The sequence below is a fragment of the Coregonus clupeaformis genome, unplaced genomic scaffold (assembly GCF_020615455.1).
Source record: "Coregonus clupeaformis isolate EN_2021a unplaced genomic scaffold, ASM2061545v1 scaf1261, whole genome shotgun sequence".
In the NCBI taxonomy this organism is placed as follows: Eukaryota; Metazoa; Chordata; class Actinopteri; order Salmoniformes; family Salmonidae; genus Coregonus; species Coregonus clupeaformis.
In genome coordinates, this window is record NW_025534715.1 from 23,312 (window position 1) to 40,889 (window position 17,578).

At 46.9% G+C, this 17,578-nt stretch overlaps 1 protein-coding gene across 2 annotated transcripts; it reads right to left on the reverse strand.

Annotated features, from left to right (window-relative positions):
* Positions 1 to 12,497: 12,497 nt before the first annotated feature.
* On the reverse strand, positions 12,498 to 15,458 carry LOC121584720 (early growth response protein 2b). Of its 2 annotated transcripts, XM_045217870.1 has the most exons (3): positions 15,365 to 15,451; positions 14,933 to 15,254; positions 12,498 to 14,447 (listed from the first exon to the last, which is right to left on the reverse strand). In XM_045217870.1, exons 2-3 carry the CDS (start codon positions 15,102 to 15,104, stop codon positions 13,330 to 13,332), a joined length of 1,290 nt encoding a protein of 429 aa, XP_045073805.1. In that variant the 5' UTR covers positions 15,105 to 15,254; positions 15,365 to 15,451; the 3' UTR covers positions 12,498 to 13,329. The 2 variants fall into 2 exon arrangements, with proteins under 2 accessions (XP_045073805.1, XP_041756720.2); XM_041900786.2 differs by having other exon boundaries at positions 14,933 to 15,458.
* Positions 15,459 to 17,578: the final 2,120 nt, after the last annotated feature.

The window sequence follows — 17,578 nt, forward strand, 5'->3', positions numbered from 1 at the left end:
TTATTGTGTCAGGAGATGTTGCAGTGGGGCTGTTATTGTGTCAGGAGATGTTGCAGTGGGGCTGTTATTGTGTCAGGAGATGTTGCAGTGGGGCTGTTATTGTGTCAGGAGATGTTGCAGTGGGGCTGTTATTGTGTCAGGAGATGTTGCAGTGGGGCTGTTATTGTGTCAGGAGATGTTGCAGTGGGGCTGTTATTGTGTCAGGAGATGTTGCAGTGGGGCTGTTATTGTGTCAGGAGATGTTGCAGTGGGGCTGTTATTGTGTCAGGAGATGTTGCAGTGGGGCTGTTATTGTGTCAGGAGATGTTGCAGTGGGGCTGTTATTGTGTCAGGAGATGTTGCAGTGGGGCTGTTATTGTGTCAGGAGATGTTGCAGTGGGGCTGTTATTGTGTCAGGAGATGTTGCAGTGGGGCTGTTATTGTGTCAGGAGATGTTGCAGTGGGGCTGTTATTGTGTCAGGAGATGTTGCAGTGGGGCTGTTATTGTGTCAGGAGATGTTGCAGTGGGGCTGTTATTGTGTCAGGAGATGTTGCAGTGGGGCTGTTATTGTGTCAGGAGATGTTGCAGTGGGGCTGTTATTGTGTCAGGAGATGTTGCAGTGGGGCTGTTATTGTGTCAGGAGATGTTGCAGTGGGGCTGTTATTGTGTCAGAGATGTTGCAGTGGGGCTGTTGTTGTGTCAGGAGATGTTGCAGTGGGGCTGTTATTGTGTCAGGAGATGTTGCAGTGGGGCTGTTATTGTGTCAGGAGATGTTGCAGTGGGGCTGTTATTGTGTCAGGAGATGTTGCAGTGGGGCTGTTATTGTGTCAGGAGATGTTGCAGTGGGGCTGTTATTGTGTCAGGAGATGTTGCAGTGGGGCTGTTATTGTGTCAGGAGATGTTGCAGTGGGGCTGTTATTGTGTCAGGAGATGTTGCAGTGGGGCTGTTATTGTGTCAGGAGATGTTGCAGTGGGGCTGTTATTGTGTCAGGAGATGTTGCAGTGGGGCTGTTGATTGTGTCAGGAGATGTTGCAGTGGGGCTGTTATTGTGTCAGGAGATGTTGCAGTGGGGCTGGTATTGTGTCAGGAGATGTTGCAGTGGGGCTGGTATTGTGTCAGGATATGTTGCAGTGGGGCTGTTATTGTGTCAGGAGATGTTGCAGTGGGGCTGTTATTGTGTTCAATACAGAGGTCAGTCTGATGCTGTACTTCAGTTCTATGTTGTTGTTGTGATGTCCTCTCTGGAAGAACACCCCACATAACTCATGTCTATGAAATATACATATCTTCCTGGGGTTTATTGTGGATCCCCATTAGTTCCTGCCAAGGCAGCAGCTACTCTTCCTGGGGTTTATTATGGATCGCCATTAGTTCCTGTCAAGGCAGCAGCTACTCTTCCTGTGGTTTATTGTGGATCTCCATTAGTTCCTGACAAGGCAGCAGCTACTCTTCCTGGGGTTTATTATGGAGCCCCATAAGTTCCTGCCAAGGCAGCAGCTACTCTTCCTGGGGTTTATTATGGATCCCCATTAGTTCCTGTCAAGGCAGCAGCTACTCTTCCTGAGGTTTATTATGGATCCCCATTAGTTCCTGCCAAGGCAGCAGCTACTCTTCTGGGGTTTATTATGGATCCCCATTAGTTCCTGTCAAGGCAGCAGCTACTCTTCCTGGGGTTTATTATGGATCCCCATTAGTTCCTGCCAAGGCAGCAGCTACTCTTCCTGGGGTTTATTGTGGATCCCCATTAGTTCCTGCCAAGGCAGCAGCTACTCTTCCTGGGGTATATTATGGATCCCCATTAGTTCCTGCCAAGGCAGCAGCTACTCTTCCTGGGGTTTATTATGGATCCCCATTAGTTCCTGCCAAGGCAGCAGCTACTCTTCCTGGGGTTTATTATGGATCCCTATTAGTTCCTGCCAAGGCAGCAGCTACTCTTCCTGGGGTTTATTATGGATCCCTATTAGTTCCTGCCAAGAAAGCAGCTACTATTCCTGGGGTTTATCATGGATTCAAATTAGTTCCTGCCAAGGCAGCAGCTACTCTTCCTGGGGTTTATTATGGATCCCCATTAGTTCCTGCCAAGGCAGCAGCTACTCTTCCTGGGGTTTATTATGGATCCCCATTAGTTCCTGCCAAGGCAGCAGCTACTCTTCCTGGGGTTTATTATGGATCCCCATTAGTTCCTGCCAAGGCAGCAGCTACTCTTCCTGGGGTTTATTATGGATCCCCATTAGTTCTTGCCAAGGCAGCAGCTACTCTTCCTGGGGTTTATTATGGATCCCCATTATTTCCTAACAAGGCAGCAGCTACTCTTCCTGGGGTTTATTATGGATCCCCATTAGTTCCTGCCAAGGCAGTAGCTACTCTTCCTGGGGTTTATTGTGGATCCCCATTAGTTACTGCCAAGGCAGCAGCTACTCTTCCTGGGGTTTATTATGGATCCCCATTAGTTCCTGCCAAGGCAGCAGCTACTCTTCCTGGGGTTTATTATGGATCCCCATTAGTTCCTGCCAAGGCAGCAGCTACTCTTCCTGGGGTTTATTATGGATCCCCATTAGTTCCTGTCAAGAAAGCAGCTACTCTTCCTGGGGTTTATTATGGATCCTCATTAGTTCCTGCCAAGGCAGCAGCTACTCTTCCTGGGGTTTATTATGGATCCCCATTAGTTCCTGTCAAGGCAGCAGCTACTCTTCCTGGGGTTTATTGTGGATCCCCATTAGTTCCTGCCAAGGCAGCAGCTACTCTTCCTGGGGTTTATTATGGATCCCCATTAGTTCCTGCCAAGGCAGCAGCTACTCTTCCTGGGGTTTATTATGGATCCCCATTAGTTCCTGTCAAGGCAGCAGCTACTCTTCCTGGGGTTTATTATGGATCCTCATTAGTTCCTGCCAAGGCAGCAGCTACTCTTCCTGGGGTTTATTATGGATCCCCATTAGTTCCTGCCAAGGCAGCATCTACTCTTCCTGGGGTTTATTATGGATCCCCATTAGTTCCTGCCAAGGCAGCAGCTACTCTTCCTGGGGTTTATTATGGATCCCCATTAGTTCCTGCCAAGGCAGCAGCTACTCTTCCTGGGGTTTATTATGGATCCCCATTAGTTCCTGCCAAGGCAGCAGATACTCTTCCTGGGGTTTATTGTGGATCCCCATTAGTTCCTGCCAAGGCAGCAGCTACTCTTCCTGGGGTTTATTATGGATCCCCATTAGTTCCTGCCAAGGCAGCATCTACTCTTCCTGGGGTTTATTATGGATCCCTATTAGTTCCTGCCAAGACAGCAGCTACTATTCCTGGGGTTTATCATGGATTCAAATTAGTTCCTGCCAAGGCAGCAGCTACTCTTCCTGGGGTTTATTATGGATCCCCATTAGTTCCTGCCAAGGCAGCAGCTACTCTTCCTGGGGTTTATTATGGATCCCCATTAGTTCCTGCCAAGGCAGCAGCTACTCTTCCTGGGGTTTATTGTGGATCCCCATTAGTTCCTGCCAAGGCAGCAGCTACTCTTCCTGGGGGTTTATTGTGGATCCCCATTAGTTCTTGCCAAGGCAGCAGCTACTCTTCCTGGGGGTTTATTATGGATCCCCATTAGTTCCTGTCAAGGCAGCAGCTACTCTTCCTGGGGTTTATTATGGATCCTCATTAGTTCCTGCCAAGGCAGCAGCTACTCTTCCTGGGGTTTATTATGGATCCCCATTAGTTCCTGTCAAGGCAGCAGCTACTCTTCCTGGGGTTTATTGTGGATCCCCATTAGTTCCTGCCAAGGCAGCAGCTACTCTTCCTGGGGTTTATTATGGATCCCCATTAGTTCCTGCCAAGGCAGCAGCTACTCTTCCTGGGGTTTATTATGGATCCCCATTAGTTCCTGTCAAGGCAGCAGCTACTCTTCCTGGGGTTTATTATGGATCCTCATTAGTTCCTGCCAAGGCAGCATCTACTCTTCCTGGGGTTTATTATGGATCCCCATTAGTTCATGCCAAGTCAGCAGCTACTCTTCCTGGGGTTTATTATGGATCCCCATTAGTTCCTGCCAAGGCAGCAGCTACTCTTCCTGGGGTTTATTATGGATCCCCATTAGTTCCTGCCAAGGCAGCAGCTACTCTTCCTGGGGTTTATTATGGATCCCCATTAGTTCCTGCCAAGGCAGCAGATACTCTTCCTGGGGTTTATTGTGGATCCCCATTAGTTCCTGCCAAGGCAGCAGCTACTCTTCCTGGGGTTTATTATGGATCCCCATTAGTTCCTGCCAAGGCAGCATCTACTCTTCCTGGGGTTTATTATGGATCCCCATTAGTTCCTGCCAAGGCAGCAGCTACTCTTCCTGGGGTTTATTATGGATCCCCATTAGTTCCTGCCAAGGCAGCAGCTACTCTTCCTGGGGTTTATTATGGATCCCTATTAGTTCCTGCCAAGACAGCAGCTACTATTCCTGGGGTTTATCATGGATTCAAATTAGTTCCTGCCAAGGCAGCAGCTACTCTTCCTGGGGTTTATTATGGATCCCCATTAGTTCCTGCCAAGGCAGCAGCTACTCTTCCTGGGGTTTATTATGGATCCCCATTAGTTCCTGCCAAGGCAGCAGCTACTCTTCCTGGGGGTTTATTGTGGATCCCCATTAGTTCCTGCCAAGGCAGCAGCTACTCTTCCTGGGGGTTTATTATGGATCCCCATTAGTTCTTGCCAAGGCAGCAGCTACTCTTCCTGGGGTTTATTATGATCCCCATTATTTCCTGCCAAGGCAGCAGCTACTCTTCCTGGGGTTTATTATGGATCCCCATTAGTTCCTGCCAAGGCAGCAGCTACTCTTCCTGGGGTTTATTGTGGATCCCCATTAGTTACTGCCAAGAAGCAGCTACTCTTCCTGGGGGTTTATTATGGATCCCCATTAGTTCCTGCCAAGGCAGCAGCTACTCTTCCTGAGGGGTTTATTATGGATCCCCATTAGTTCCCTGCCAAGGCAGCAGCTACTCTTCCTGGGGTTTATTATGGATCCCCATTAGTTCCTGTCAAGGCAGCAAATACTCTTCCTGGGGTTTATTATGGATCCTCATTAGTTCCTGCCAAGGCAGCAGCTACTCTTCTGGGGTTTATTATGGATCCCCATTAGTTCCTGTCAAGGCAGCAGCTACTCTTCCTGGGGTTTATTGTGGATCCCCATTAGTTCCTGCCAAGGCAGCAGCTACTCTTCCTGGGGTTTATTATGGATCCCCATTAGTTCCTGCCAAGGCAGCAGCTACTCTTCCTGGGGTTTATTATGGATCCCCATTAGTTCCTGTCAAGGCAGCAGCTACTCTTCCTGGGGTTTATTATGGATCCTCATTAGTTCCTGCCAAGGCAGCAGCTACTCTTCCTGGGGTTCATTATGGATCCCCATTAGTTCCTGTCAAGGCAGCAGCTACTCTTCCTGGGGTTTATTATGGATCCCCATTAGTTCCTGCCAAGGCAGCAGCTACTCTTCCTGGGGTTTATTATGGATCCCCATTAGTTCCTGCCAAGGCAGCAGCTACTCTTCCTGGGGTTTATTATGGATCCCCCATTAGTTACTGCCAAGGCAGCAGCTACTCTTCCTGGGGTTTATTATGGATCCCCATTAGTTCCCTGCCAAGGCAGCAGCTACTCTTCCTGGGGTTTATTATGGATCCCCATTAGTTCCTGTCAAGGCAGCAGCTACTCTTCCTGGGGGTTTATTATGGATCCTCATTAGTTCCTGCCAAGGCAGCAGCTACTCTTCCTGGGGGTTTATTATGGATCCCCATTAGTTCCTGCCAAGGCAGCAGCTACTCTTCCTGGGGTTTATTGTGGATCCCCATTAGTTCCTGCCAAGGCAGCAGCTACTCTTCCTGGGGTTTATTATGGATCCCCATTAGTTCCTGCCAAGGCAGCAGCTACTCTTCCTGGGGTTTATTATGGATCCCCATTAGTTCCTGTCAAGGCAGCAGCTACTCTTCCTGGGGTTTATTATGGATCCTCATTAGTTCCTGCCAAGGCAGCAGCTACTCTTCCTGGGGTTTATTATGGATCCCCATTAGTTCCTGTCAAGGCAGCAGCTACTCTTCCTGGGGTTTATTGTGGATCCCCATTAGTTCCTGCCAAGGCAGCAGCTACTCTTCCTGGGGTTTATTATGGATCCCCATTAGTTCCTGCCAAGGCAGCAGCTACTCTTCCTGGGGTTTATTATGGATCCCCATTAGTTACAGCCAAGGCAGCAGCTACTCTTCCTGGGGTTTATTATGGATCCCCATTAGTTCCTGCCAAGGCAGCAGCTACTCTTCCTGGGGGTTTATTATGGATCCCCATTAGTTCCAGCCAAGGCAGCAGCTACTCTTCCTGGGGTTTATTATGGATCCCCATTAGTTCCTGTCAAGGCAGCAGCTACTCTTCCTGGGGTTATTATGGATCCTCATTAGTTCCTGCCAAGGCAGCAGCTACTCTTCCTGGGGGTTTATTATGGATCCCCATTAGTTCCTGTCAAGGCAGCTGCTGGGTTGTGGCGGCAGAGCTACTCTCCTGGGGTTTATTATGGATCCTCATTAGTTCCTGCCAAGGCAGCAGCTACTCTTCCTGGGGTTTATTATGGATCCCCATTAGTTCCTGTCAAGGCAGCAGCTACTCTTCCTGGGGGTTTATTGTGGATCCCCATTAGTTCCTGCCAAGGCAGCAGCTACTCTTCCTGGGGTTTATTATGGATCCCTCATTGGTTCCTGCCAAGGCAGCAGCTACTCTTCCTGGGGTTTATTATGGATCCCCATTAGTTCCTGTCAAGGCAGCAGCTACTCTTCCTGGGGTTTATTATGGATCCTCATTAGTTCCTGCCAAGGCAGCATCTACTCTTCCTGGGGTTTATTATGGATCCCCATTAGTTCATGCCAAGTCAGCAGCTACTCTTCCTGGGGTTTATTATGGATCCCCATTAGTTCCTGCCAAGGCAGCAGCTACTCTTCCTGGGGTTTATTATGGATCCCCATTAGTTCCTGCCAAGGCAGCAGCTACTCTTCCTGGGGTTTATTATGGATCCCCATTAGTTCCTGCCAAGGCAGCAGATACTCTTCCTGGGGTTTATTGTGGATCCCCATTAGTTCCTGCCAAGGCAGCAGCTACTCTTCCTGGGGTTTATTATGGATCCCCATTAGTTCCTGCCAAGGCAGCATCTACTCTTCCTGGGGTTTATTATGGATCCCCATTAGTTCCTGCCAAGGCAGCAGCTACTCTTCCTGGGGTTTATTATGGATCCCTATTAGTTCCTGCCAAGGCAGCAGCTACTCTTCCTGGGGTTTATTATGGATCCCTATTAGTTCCTGCCAAGACAGCAGCTACTATTCCTGGGGTTTATCATGGATTCAAATTAGTTCCTGCCAAGGCAGCAGCTACTCTTCCTGGGGTTTATTATGGATCCCCATTAGTTCCTGCCAAGGCAGCAGCTACTCTTCCTGGGGTTTATTATGGATCCCCATTAGTTCCTGCCAAGGCAGCAGCTACTCTTCCTGGGGTTTATTGTGGATCCCCATTAGTTCCTGCCAAGGCAGCAGCTACTCTTCCTGGGGTTTATTATGGATCCCCATTAGTTCTTGCCAAGGCAGCAGCTACTCTTCCTGGGGTTTATTATTGATCCCCATTATTTCCTGCCAAGGCAGCAGCTACTCTTCCTGGGGTTTATTATGGATCCCCATTAGTTCCTGCCAAGGCAGCAGCTACTCTTCCTGGGGGTTTATTGTGGATCCCCATTAGTTACTGCCAAGGCAGCAGCTACTCTTCCTGGGGTTTATTATGGATCCCCATTAGTTCCTGCCAAGGCAGCAGCTACTCTTCCTGGGGTTTATTATGGATCCCCATTAGTTCCTGCCAAGGCAGCAGCTACTCTTCCTGGGGTTTATTATGGATCCCCATTAGTTCCTGTCAAGGCAGCAGCTACTCTTCCTGGGGTTTATTGTGGATCCCCATTAGTTCCTGCCAAGGCAGCAGCTACTCTTCCTGGGGTTTATTATGGATCCCCATTAGTTCTGCCAAGGCAGCAGCTACTCTTCCTGGGGTTTATTATGGATCCCCATTAGTTCCTGTCAAGGCAGCAGCTACTCTTCCTGGGGTTTATTATGGATCCTCATTAGTTCCTGCCAAGGCAGCAGCTACTCTTCCTGGGGTTTATTATGGATCCCCATTAGTTCCTGTCAAGGCAGCAGCTACTCTTCCTGGGGTTTATTGTGGATCCCCATTAGTTCCTGCCAAGGCAGCAGCTACTCTTCCTGGGGTTTATTATGGATCCCCATTAGTTCCTGCCAAGGCAGCAGCTACTCTTCCTGGGGGTTTAGTATGGATCCCCATTAGTTCCTGTCAAGGCAGCAGCTACTCTTCCTGGGGTTTATTATGGATCCTCATTAGTTCCTGCCAAGGCAGCATCTACTCTTCCTGGGGTTTATTATGAGATCCCCATTAGTTCATGCCAAGTCAGCAGCTACTCTTCCTGGGGTTTATTATGGATCCCCATTAGTTCCTGCCAAGGCAGCAGCTACTCTTCCTGGGGTTTATTATGGATCCCCATTAGTTCCCGCCAAGGCAGCAGCTACTCTTCCTGGGGTTTATTATGGATCCCCATTAGTTCCTGCCAAGGCAGCAGATACTCTTCCTGGGGTTTATTGTGGATCCCCATTAGTTCCTGCCAAGGCAGCAGCTACTCTTCCTGGGGTTTATTATGGATCCCCCATTAGTTCCTGCCAAGGCAGCATCTACTCTTCCTGGGGGTTTATTATGGATCCCCATTAGTTCCTGCCAAGGCAGCAGCTACTCTTCCTGGGGTTTATTATGGATCCCTATTAGTTCCTGCCAAGGCAGCAGCTACTCTTCCTGGGGTTTATTATGGATCCCTATTAGTTCCTGCCAAGACAGCAGCTACTATTCCTGGGGGTTTATCATGGATTCAAATTAGTTCCTGCCAAGGCAGCAGCTACTCTTCCTGGGGTTTATTATGGATCCCCATTAGTTCCTGCCAAGGCAGCAGCTACTCTTCCTGGGGTTTATTATGGATCCCCATTAGTTCCTGCCAAGGCAGCAGCTACTCTTCCTGGGGTTTATTGTGGATCCCCATTAGTTCCTGCCAAGGCAGCAGCTACTCTTCCTGGGGTTTATTATGGATCCCCATTAGTTCTTGCCAAGGCAGCAGCTACTCTTCCTGGGGTTTATTATTGATCCCCATTATTTCCTGCCAAGGCAGCAGCTACTCTTCCTGGGGTTTATTATGGATCCCCATTAGTTCCTGCCAAGGCAGCAGCTACTCTTCCTGGGGTTTATTGTGGATCCCCATTAGTTACTGCCAAGGCAGCAGCTACTCTTCCTGGGGTTTATTATGGATCCCCATTAGTTCCTGCCAAGGCAGCAGCTACTCTTCCTGGGGTTTATTATGGATCCCCATTAGTTCCTGCCAAGGCAGCAGCTACTCTTCCTGGGGTTTATTATGGATCCCCATTAGTTCCTGTCAAGGCAGCAGCTACTCTTCCTGGGGTTTATTATGGATCCTCATTAGTTCCTGCCAAGGCAGCAGCTACTCTTCCTGGGGTTTATTATGGATCCCCATTAGTTCCTGTCAAGGCAGCAGCTACTCTTCCTGGGGTTTATTGTGGATCCCCATTAGTTCCTGCCAAGGCAGCAGCTACTCTTCCTGGGGTTTATTATGGATCCCCATTAGTTCCTGCCAAGGCAGCAGCTACTCTTCCTGGGGGTTTATTATGGATCCCCATTAGTTCCTGTCAAGGCAGCAGCTACTCTTCCTGGGGTTTATTATGGATCCTCATTAGTTCCTGCCAAGGCAGCAGCTACTCTTCCTGGGGTTTATTATGGATCCCCATTAGTTCCTGCCAAGGCAGCAGCTACTCTTCCTGGGGTTTATTATGGATCCCCATTAGTTCCTGCCAAGGCAGCAGCTACTCTTCCTGGGGTTTATTATGGATCCCCATTAGTTATTGCCAAGGCAGCAGCTACTCTTCCTGGGGTTTATTATGGATGCCCATTATTTCCTGCCAAGGCAGCAGCTACTCTTCCTGGGGTTTATTATGGATCCCCATTAGTTCCTGCCAAGGCAGCAGCTACTCTTCCTGGGGTTTATTGTGGATCCCCATTAGTTCCTGCCAAGGCAGCAGCTACTCTTCCTGGGGTTTATTATGGATCCCCATTAGTTCTTGCCAAAGCAGCAGCTACTCTTCCTGGGCTTTATTATGGATCCCCATTAGTTCCTGCCAAGGCAGCAGCTACTCTTCCTGGGGTTTATTGTGGATCCCCATTAGTTCCTGCCAAGGCAGCAGCTACTCTTCCTGGGGTTTATTATGGATCCCCATTAGTTCCTGCCAAGGCAGCAGCTACTCTTCCTGGGGTTTATTATGGATCCCCATTAGTTCCTGCCAAGGCAGCAGCTACTCTTCCTGGGGTTTATTATGGATCCCCATTATTTCCTGCCAAGGTGTCACGGTTTCGGCCGAGGCGGCCCCTCCTCCTTGTTCGGGCAGGTTTCGCGGTCGCTCGTCTCCGGAGTACTAGCTGCCACCGGTTCTATGTTTCATGTTTGATTAGTTTTGTCTGTTTGTCACACCTGTTTTGTGTTATGTCTCATTAAGCACCCTATTTAGTTCCTTGTTGTGAGTTTAGGTGTTGTGTGTAATTGTTCCCGTTGTCGTGTTGTTGCGCTTACCCGTTTCGTGCGCTATTTGTAGCTTTCCTCCTTGTTTATTTTAGGAGAGGATTTTCGCACATGTTTTGTGCGCTCGTTTGTTTACGCCTGTGTGCGCTTTTCTCGCCTCCGGGCTGTTTGGATTGTATTTTTGTGTGCTCTACTAAAAGTCTTTGTTGGACTTAACTTCTGCGTCCTGCGCCTGATTCCACACCACACCAATCTACAGCAACACTGACACAAGGCAGCAGCTACTCTCCCTGGGGTTTATTATGGATCCCTATTAGTTCCTGCCAAGGCAGCAGCTACTCTTCCTGGGGTTTATTATGGATCCCTATTAGTTCCTGCCAAGAAAGCAGCTACTATTCCTGGGGTTTATCATGGATTCCCATTAGTTCCTGCCAAGGCAGCAGCTACTCTTCCTGGGGTTTATTATGGATCCCCATTAGTTCCTGCCAAGGCAGCAGCTACTCTTCCTGGGGTTTATTATGGATCCCCATTAGTTCCTGCCAAGGCAGCAGCTACTCTTCCTGGGGGTTTATTATGGATTCCCATTAGTTCCTGCCAAGGCAGCAGCTACTCTTCCTGGGGTTTATTATGGATTCCCTTTAATTCATGCCAAGGCAGCAGCTACTCTTCCATGGATCCATTAAGGCACTTACATTACATATAAAACAAAAGATTAAACAGTACATCATATAACATTACTACCCCACTACATATCTACAATACAAAATGTATAATACCACCATACAACAATAGTACAATGAATGTGTGTGTAGAGTGCGTGTGCTAGCGTGTGTGCATATGCGTGTGTCTGTACCTGTGTGTGTGTCTCTTCACAGTCCCCGCTGTTCCATAAGGTGTATTTTTATCTGGTTTTTAAATTTGATTCTACTGCTTGCATCAGTTATCCCTGATGTGGAATAGAGTTCCATGTAGTCATGGCTCTATGTAGTACTGTGCGCCTCCCATAGTCTGTTCTGGACTTGGGGACTGTGAAGAGACCTCTGGTGGCATGTCTTGTGGGGTATGCATGGGTGTCCGAGCTGTGTGATAGTAGTTTAAACAGACAACTCGGTGCATTCAACATGTCAATACCTCTCACAAATACAAGTAGTGATGAACTCAATCTCTACTCCACTTTGAGCCATGAGAGATTGACATGCATATTATTAATGTTAGCTCTCCCAGCCGTGCTGCCCTGTTCTGAGCCAATTGTATGTCACTCTTTGTGGCACCTGATCACATGACTGAACAGTAGTCCAGGTGCGACAAAACTAGAGCATGTAGGACCTGCCTTGTTGACAGTGCTGTTAAGAAGGCAGAGCAGCGCTTTATTATGGACAGACTTCTCCCCATCTTAGCTACTGTTGTATCAACATGTTTTGACCATGACATGAATCACTTTGACAGACAGTTTGTTGATGACATTTAACTCCATAAAGTGACCTTAACAGTATCCAACCTACCAAAAACGCCTGTTGTGTGTGTCTGTAATTCAAGGGTTGTCGAAGACCAAAGCAGTTCATAAAGATACTGTACGTGAGATGTTGGTAATATCCTGTGGTTTCAATCAACTCGTGGTTCTTCTTTAATGCCTCGATCAGATATTGGCTAGGCTATGGCTTTTGTTTTGGATGATCAAAGTATGAACTTTCGATTATTGGATGTCCTATGTGTATAGATCTCTATATGTGAACAACGTGAAAGATCTTTCCTGTTCTAGTTGTTAACAATCAGAACAGCACAGATAGACGGTGAGTGGGAGCAGCCTTGTGAAAGTATGACTCACTCATCAGACTGACGTTACATGGGAATTACCATACTCGCCCGTATGGTCTACTTTCCAATAATATAACATTATATTAATGTTGTTCAGAGTTTACTTTATTTGTTTTTAGTTCACAAGAAATAACCAGGCCTTTCTGGAGGCCATTGAGATTTTTTTTTAAATCAACATTAACATTTAATATGAGTCGGAAACATTCACAAAAAAACAAATGTCAAGTCGATATATGAGTTCAGTTATTTGCATTCCTTATTTTTAGACGTAAACCACAACACGTTCCATAGTTACACGGCACAATGTGTACAAAAATATATAATCAAACTTTGATATTAAATGACAAAATTTACAATTTCATTAAATCGTCCTTGTATCTGACAATGTACAAAACAATGTGAAACGAGGCACAACAGGGGGAAATACAATCAACCAACATGTTAAAATTGACACATTTTGTCTGGTAAATAATTTAAAACGCTTTCCCTTCTAAATTATTGCAAATATAACGTTGTTTCCATGCAGCGTTGTGTACATTGTAGCCTATTGGCACGTCAGTGTAAATGTGCTTGATATTAATCCTCAATACGTTTCTTCCCGTTTACATTACGAGAATATAGGCTACTAAGTGTTAAAAGTAATGTCTATTAACTTGAGTGACTTCAGTAGGCTATGCAAAAAAAAAAGTGCGTTTCTCTCAGCCGCCAAAACTGAGATTATTCATCGTGTGACCGTTTGGAGCACACCGGGATGATGCTCAATTACGCATGAAAGAGAATTATGCTGTTGCATATAAAGTTCGTTCCATCTTGTGTTTTGAACTTGCAGCTTCCAAACAATTAAACCTCAATCTCTATTGTCTTTAGTTCATCAAAGTTTCTAAAATATTTATTCCATAAACCTATTGTCTATAGTGTATTCTATAACGCCCGCGAGGGGCATCCCGCCAGCTGTCCCGTGCTAGAGGAGCAGACTCCGCTAGGTATGCTTATAGAACCGGTACCGGAGTGATCAGAGTTCGTGTTGTTTGATGACGCAGTGGATGATTTTTTATCTTTCTGTCTGAGATGAATCCTGGTGTGTCTTTTGCGCTCGTCGCTCCTCGCGAACTTACGGCCACAGAAATCACAGGCGAAGGGCTTCTCTCCGGTGTGCGTGCGGATGTGGGTGGTGAGATGGTCGCTGCGGCTGAAGTTCCTCATGCAGATCCTGCAATGGAACGGTTTGTGTCCCGTGTGGATCCGGATGTGTCTGGTCAGCTCGTCAGACCGGGAGAACCGCCGGTCGCAGCCCTCCGCTGGGCAGGGGTACGGCCGCTCATGGACCGGGGTCTTGCTCGGTCTGTTGGGGTATTTTCTGGGCCGCAGGATGGGTCTCAGGGGGAGGTTCTGGGGGCTGTACCCCGTGGGGAGTCTGGGTCCATCCGAGACCGGTCCACCTAATGTAAAGTTCCTAATAGTGTTCAGGGGAGTCAGAGGTGGGGGTACTCTGAAGGAGTCCAGTGGGCAGGGGAAGGGCTTGCGGTCAGGCATGGCCTGCATGTCCCGCTGACAGGGCGGCTGGAAGAACCCAGCATAGTCTGGGATGATGGGGAAGAGACCCGAGTCTGTGTTGGGCTTGGGGGAGGAGTAGGACGGCGGCGGGTAGGAGATACCGGGGCCGGTGGAGAGGAAAGCCGACGGGTCCTGGTAGACCTCCCCACAACCGGAGTAGGGAGGCGGGGGAGAGTAGATGTGATGCTCCATGTCGGCCTGGTTCTGGGCCATGGTGCAGCTGAGCGTGGAGGAGAAGTGGCCGGGAGAGGAGGAGGACGCAGGGGAGGAGGAGGCAGAGGATGGCTGGGTCATGCCCAGGATCCCCGCACTCACTATGTTGATGACGCCCTCTGGGTTCCAGTTACCGGGATACTGAGAGTCGATGGAGAACTTTCCCATGTAGGTGAAGGTCTGGTTCCGATGGCCAGGCGGCTGGGAGAAGCTGGAATAAGACAGGTCGAGAGAGCGTTTCTCCAAGCTCATATCGCCACTCATCAAGCCATCTGGAAGATAACAAGAGACATCTTAGCAGATAATCACAAAACATATCACGAAACAAACAAATCAGAGAGCTTCAAACACACACTGCAGGTCCGTTCTCGTGCGCACAGTGTTTGGAACAGCGGTGCGTGCTGCGCGCTCGCCTCCTTTACGCACTCATTCATTCAACTTTTCAAAGGGATGTCGTTTTACTTTTATGCAAACTTTTTTTTTAAGTGCTTAACTCTAGCCATGTGCCTCTAAACATAACCTTTTATTACCACTGATACAAATATCCAGACATAAATTTGTCCCACAACCTTTAATTCAAAATATTTCCAAAAGCTTTTGGCCAAGGTGAAAAATGCAATATCAAACATTGTGCATAATATTATAACTGAAAGGAGTAGCCTATACGTTTCTTCTCCAATAACCAAATACAGCACAAGTTGCATTCTCTTAAAGTCCCCATGATATCCAAACAACACCATGTATAGTCCAAGCTTACCTGGAGCTCCGCTAAGATGGTCGTGGTAGTGGCCTCCCAAATCAGCGTTAGGAAAGATAGCCACCCCGGGCGGCAGACTGTCATGATCCACCGGGTAGATACTATCAGAGAGAGGATGGACAAACGCACCCAGAGAGACCGGGACTTTGTCTAAAGTTTTAGCTGTCATCATTTAACTAACGGGTCCTCGCTGTTTCCACGTTCAAACGGTATTTGAACCGGCTGGTTGAGTATGTGTGGCTTTACAGTCCTGTCCTACACTGGAACATCTGATAACCTGTCCGGAGAAGTTGCCAAACTCTGGAGCGCCTGTTGATACCACCTCTATAGCCGACTCTACTCTCTCCAGAACATCAGGCTGCGCCTGTTGATAGCACCTCTATAGCCGACTCTACTCTCTCCAGAACATCAGGCTGCGCCTGTTGATACCACCTCTATAGCCGACTCTACTCTCTCCAGAACATCAGGCTGCGCCTGTTGATACCACCTCTATAGCCTACTCTACTCTCTCCAGAACATCAGGCTGTTTAGTGAATGACGGGTCCTGGCAGCACGAGCAGCGGTAGTATGTATTTATCAGAGGGGCAGTGAATGCGCCACTACGTCACTGCCCATACAAGGACCGTGTGGTTAGCGAGAGGAGGCGCTGGGGGATCCTATTGGCCCCGGGCTGCGTGACGAGATCACAGAACACTTGTCAATGGAGAACCCACAAGTGAAAGTTGCCAATATAAAGTGATACAATGTTTTTTTTCATGCAGCTCCATTAGCACGAAAATTATAAAACAATACAGGTGAAAATAAATTAAACAAACGCATGATGGCATGGTATCAGTTTAGACTGACATCAACGTTATAAGCTTATCTGGTCTGTAAGATTTGAAATGTTTCCTCTACACATCGCCTTCAAAGAGGAATTCCGGTTCTTCTCTAAAAGCCATACATGGTTTTATCCGGTAAATCTAAGAACACCCCTGCCTACATATAAGGGTCATATTCCGGAATATGAGCGTCGGAAACTGTCGAATCTTGCCGAGCAGAGAGCAGCGGCTGAACTACCGTCGCAAACCACAATCAAATGAGAGACACAATCACGGAATTTTCACCTTCGCTGCATTAGACTCGGAAACTTTGTCAGGGTCATTTGAATAGGCTTTGCTTTAGGAAAGACTACAAGCCTATTTACTTATGAGCTATTTATATCAATAGAAGGGGAAAGTATATGTCTTGAAATTATTTTTTTATAGGCTACAATTGTCTCTAGTGGCAAGTTTCATGACTTTGACATCCTAAAATAAAATGGGTATAGTCATGTGGTCTAATGATAACGGAACATATGGATACTGTAGTAGACCCAGGTTAGTTATACATTAGGCTATTAACTAGGCCTATAATCTATCATAGTCAAATATACATTTTTATATTGTTAATATAGGCTACTAATAATATGATTACTGTATTTGTTATTATTATTATTATTATTATTATTATTATTATTATTATTATTATTATTTTGTTGTTGATTCTCAATACTATTGCCCTCCAGCGGTGTTGTCCGGAACTGAGAGGTCGACTCATCTGTCCGGCACGCCATCTAGGCTACTCACTGTCTGGTGTTTCAATGACACCCATCTAAAACCTCGGGAACCCCGCGCGCATTTTAGAAAACCGGACATAGTTCACAAAAACATTTCCGTTCAGAGACGATAAAGGCGCTGTATTAAATATTGCAATGAGCACAGCTTGGTAGACTTGGTATACTGGTAAAGTCCCCCTGTGGGTTGAGAAACTTGAAAGTTAAAACTAGATGGGTGGGCGAGCGGGTCGTGGGCCTGGTTGGAAGGCAATTTCCAGATTGTGGCTGTGTCAAGTAACGTGTGGGAGAAAATTATCTAAATTTAAACATTTGATGACTATAAAAAGTTATCACATTTTCTTGATACTTACACATTAGGCTATAGGTATTATTATTTTATTAATAATATGCCATTTATTGTAAGTAGTTAGGCTTATTATTATGTTGATATTACTATAATAACGATTGAATAACAATTATTGCTAATAATAATATCAACAGGATATAGACAAGACTGAATCCTTCATGATTCAGCTCCCTGACTCTGTGAATGGAAAAGGCTCTGGTTGATTTGCGAGGTTTCCGGTTTGTAAGGAAACCGCACCGAGCATCATGATCCCACACACTCCTCACATTAATCCTGTTGTAGTCAATAAAGGTTGTCAATGAGAACTCTATTAATTTAACACGAGCCATGCTGCTGAGCGCGCCTTTCACCGGCCCCGTCAGTTAAAAGTATCATTAACAATATGGGAACTGACTGTGAATAAAACTCTACTAGACCGCTGCTCAATCAGACGATTGTAGCCTATAAATGGCAATAGATAATGTATTTGTTGTCAAGGCTATATTGGTGAAAAGGAGAGATAATGGCAGACTGCTTGATAACCTAATTAACAGACCTACATATTTACTGTTCCTATATGTAGGAGGTTTGAGGTCGAAACCACAGGAGAGGTGTGGGCTATGCGGAGTTGCGTGGTAGGAACACGATGATGAGCGAAAAAACGTTATGTTTATGAATCACGACTTTTTAAATTATATTTTTTAATCTTCCAGCATTAAAACAG

Bases quoted from the DNA above. Each gene is read 5' to 3' on its own strand.
- LOC121584720 (XM_041900786.2), bottom strand. From the start codon at position 15,104: ATGATGACAGCTAAAACTTTAGACAAAGTCCCGGTCTCTCTGGGTGCG. The intron at 14,448-14,932 runs GTAAGCTTGGAC...GTTATCTTCCAG, and splicing joins CCATCTTAGCGGAGCTCCAG to ATGGCTTGATGAGTGGCGAT.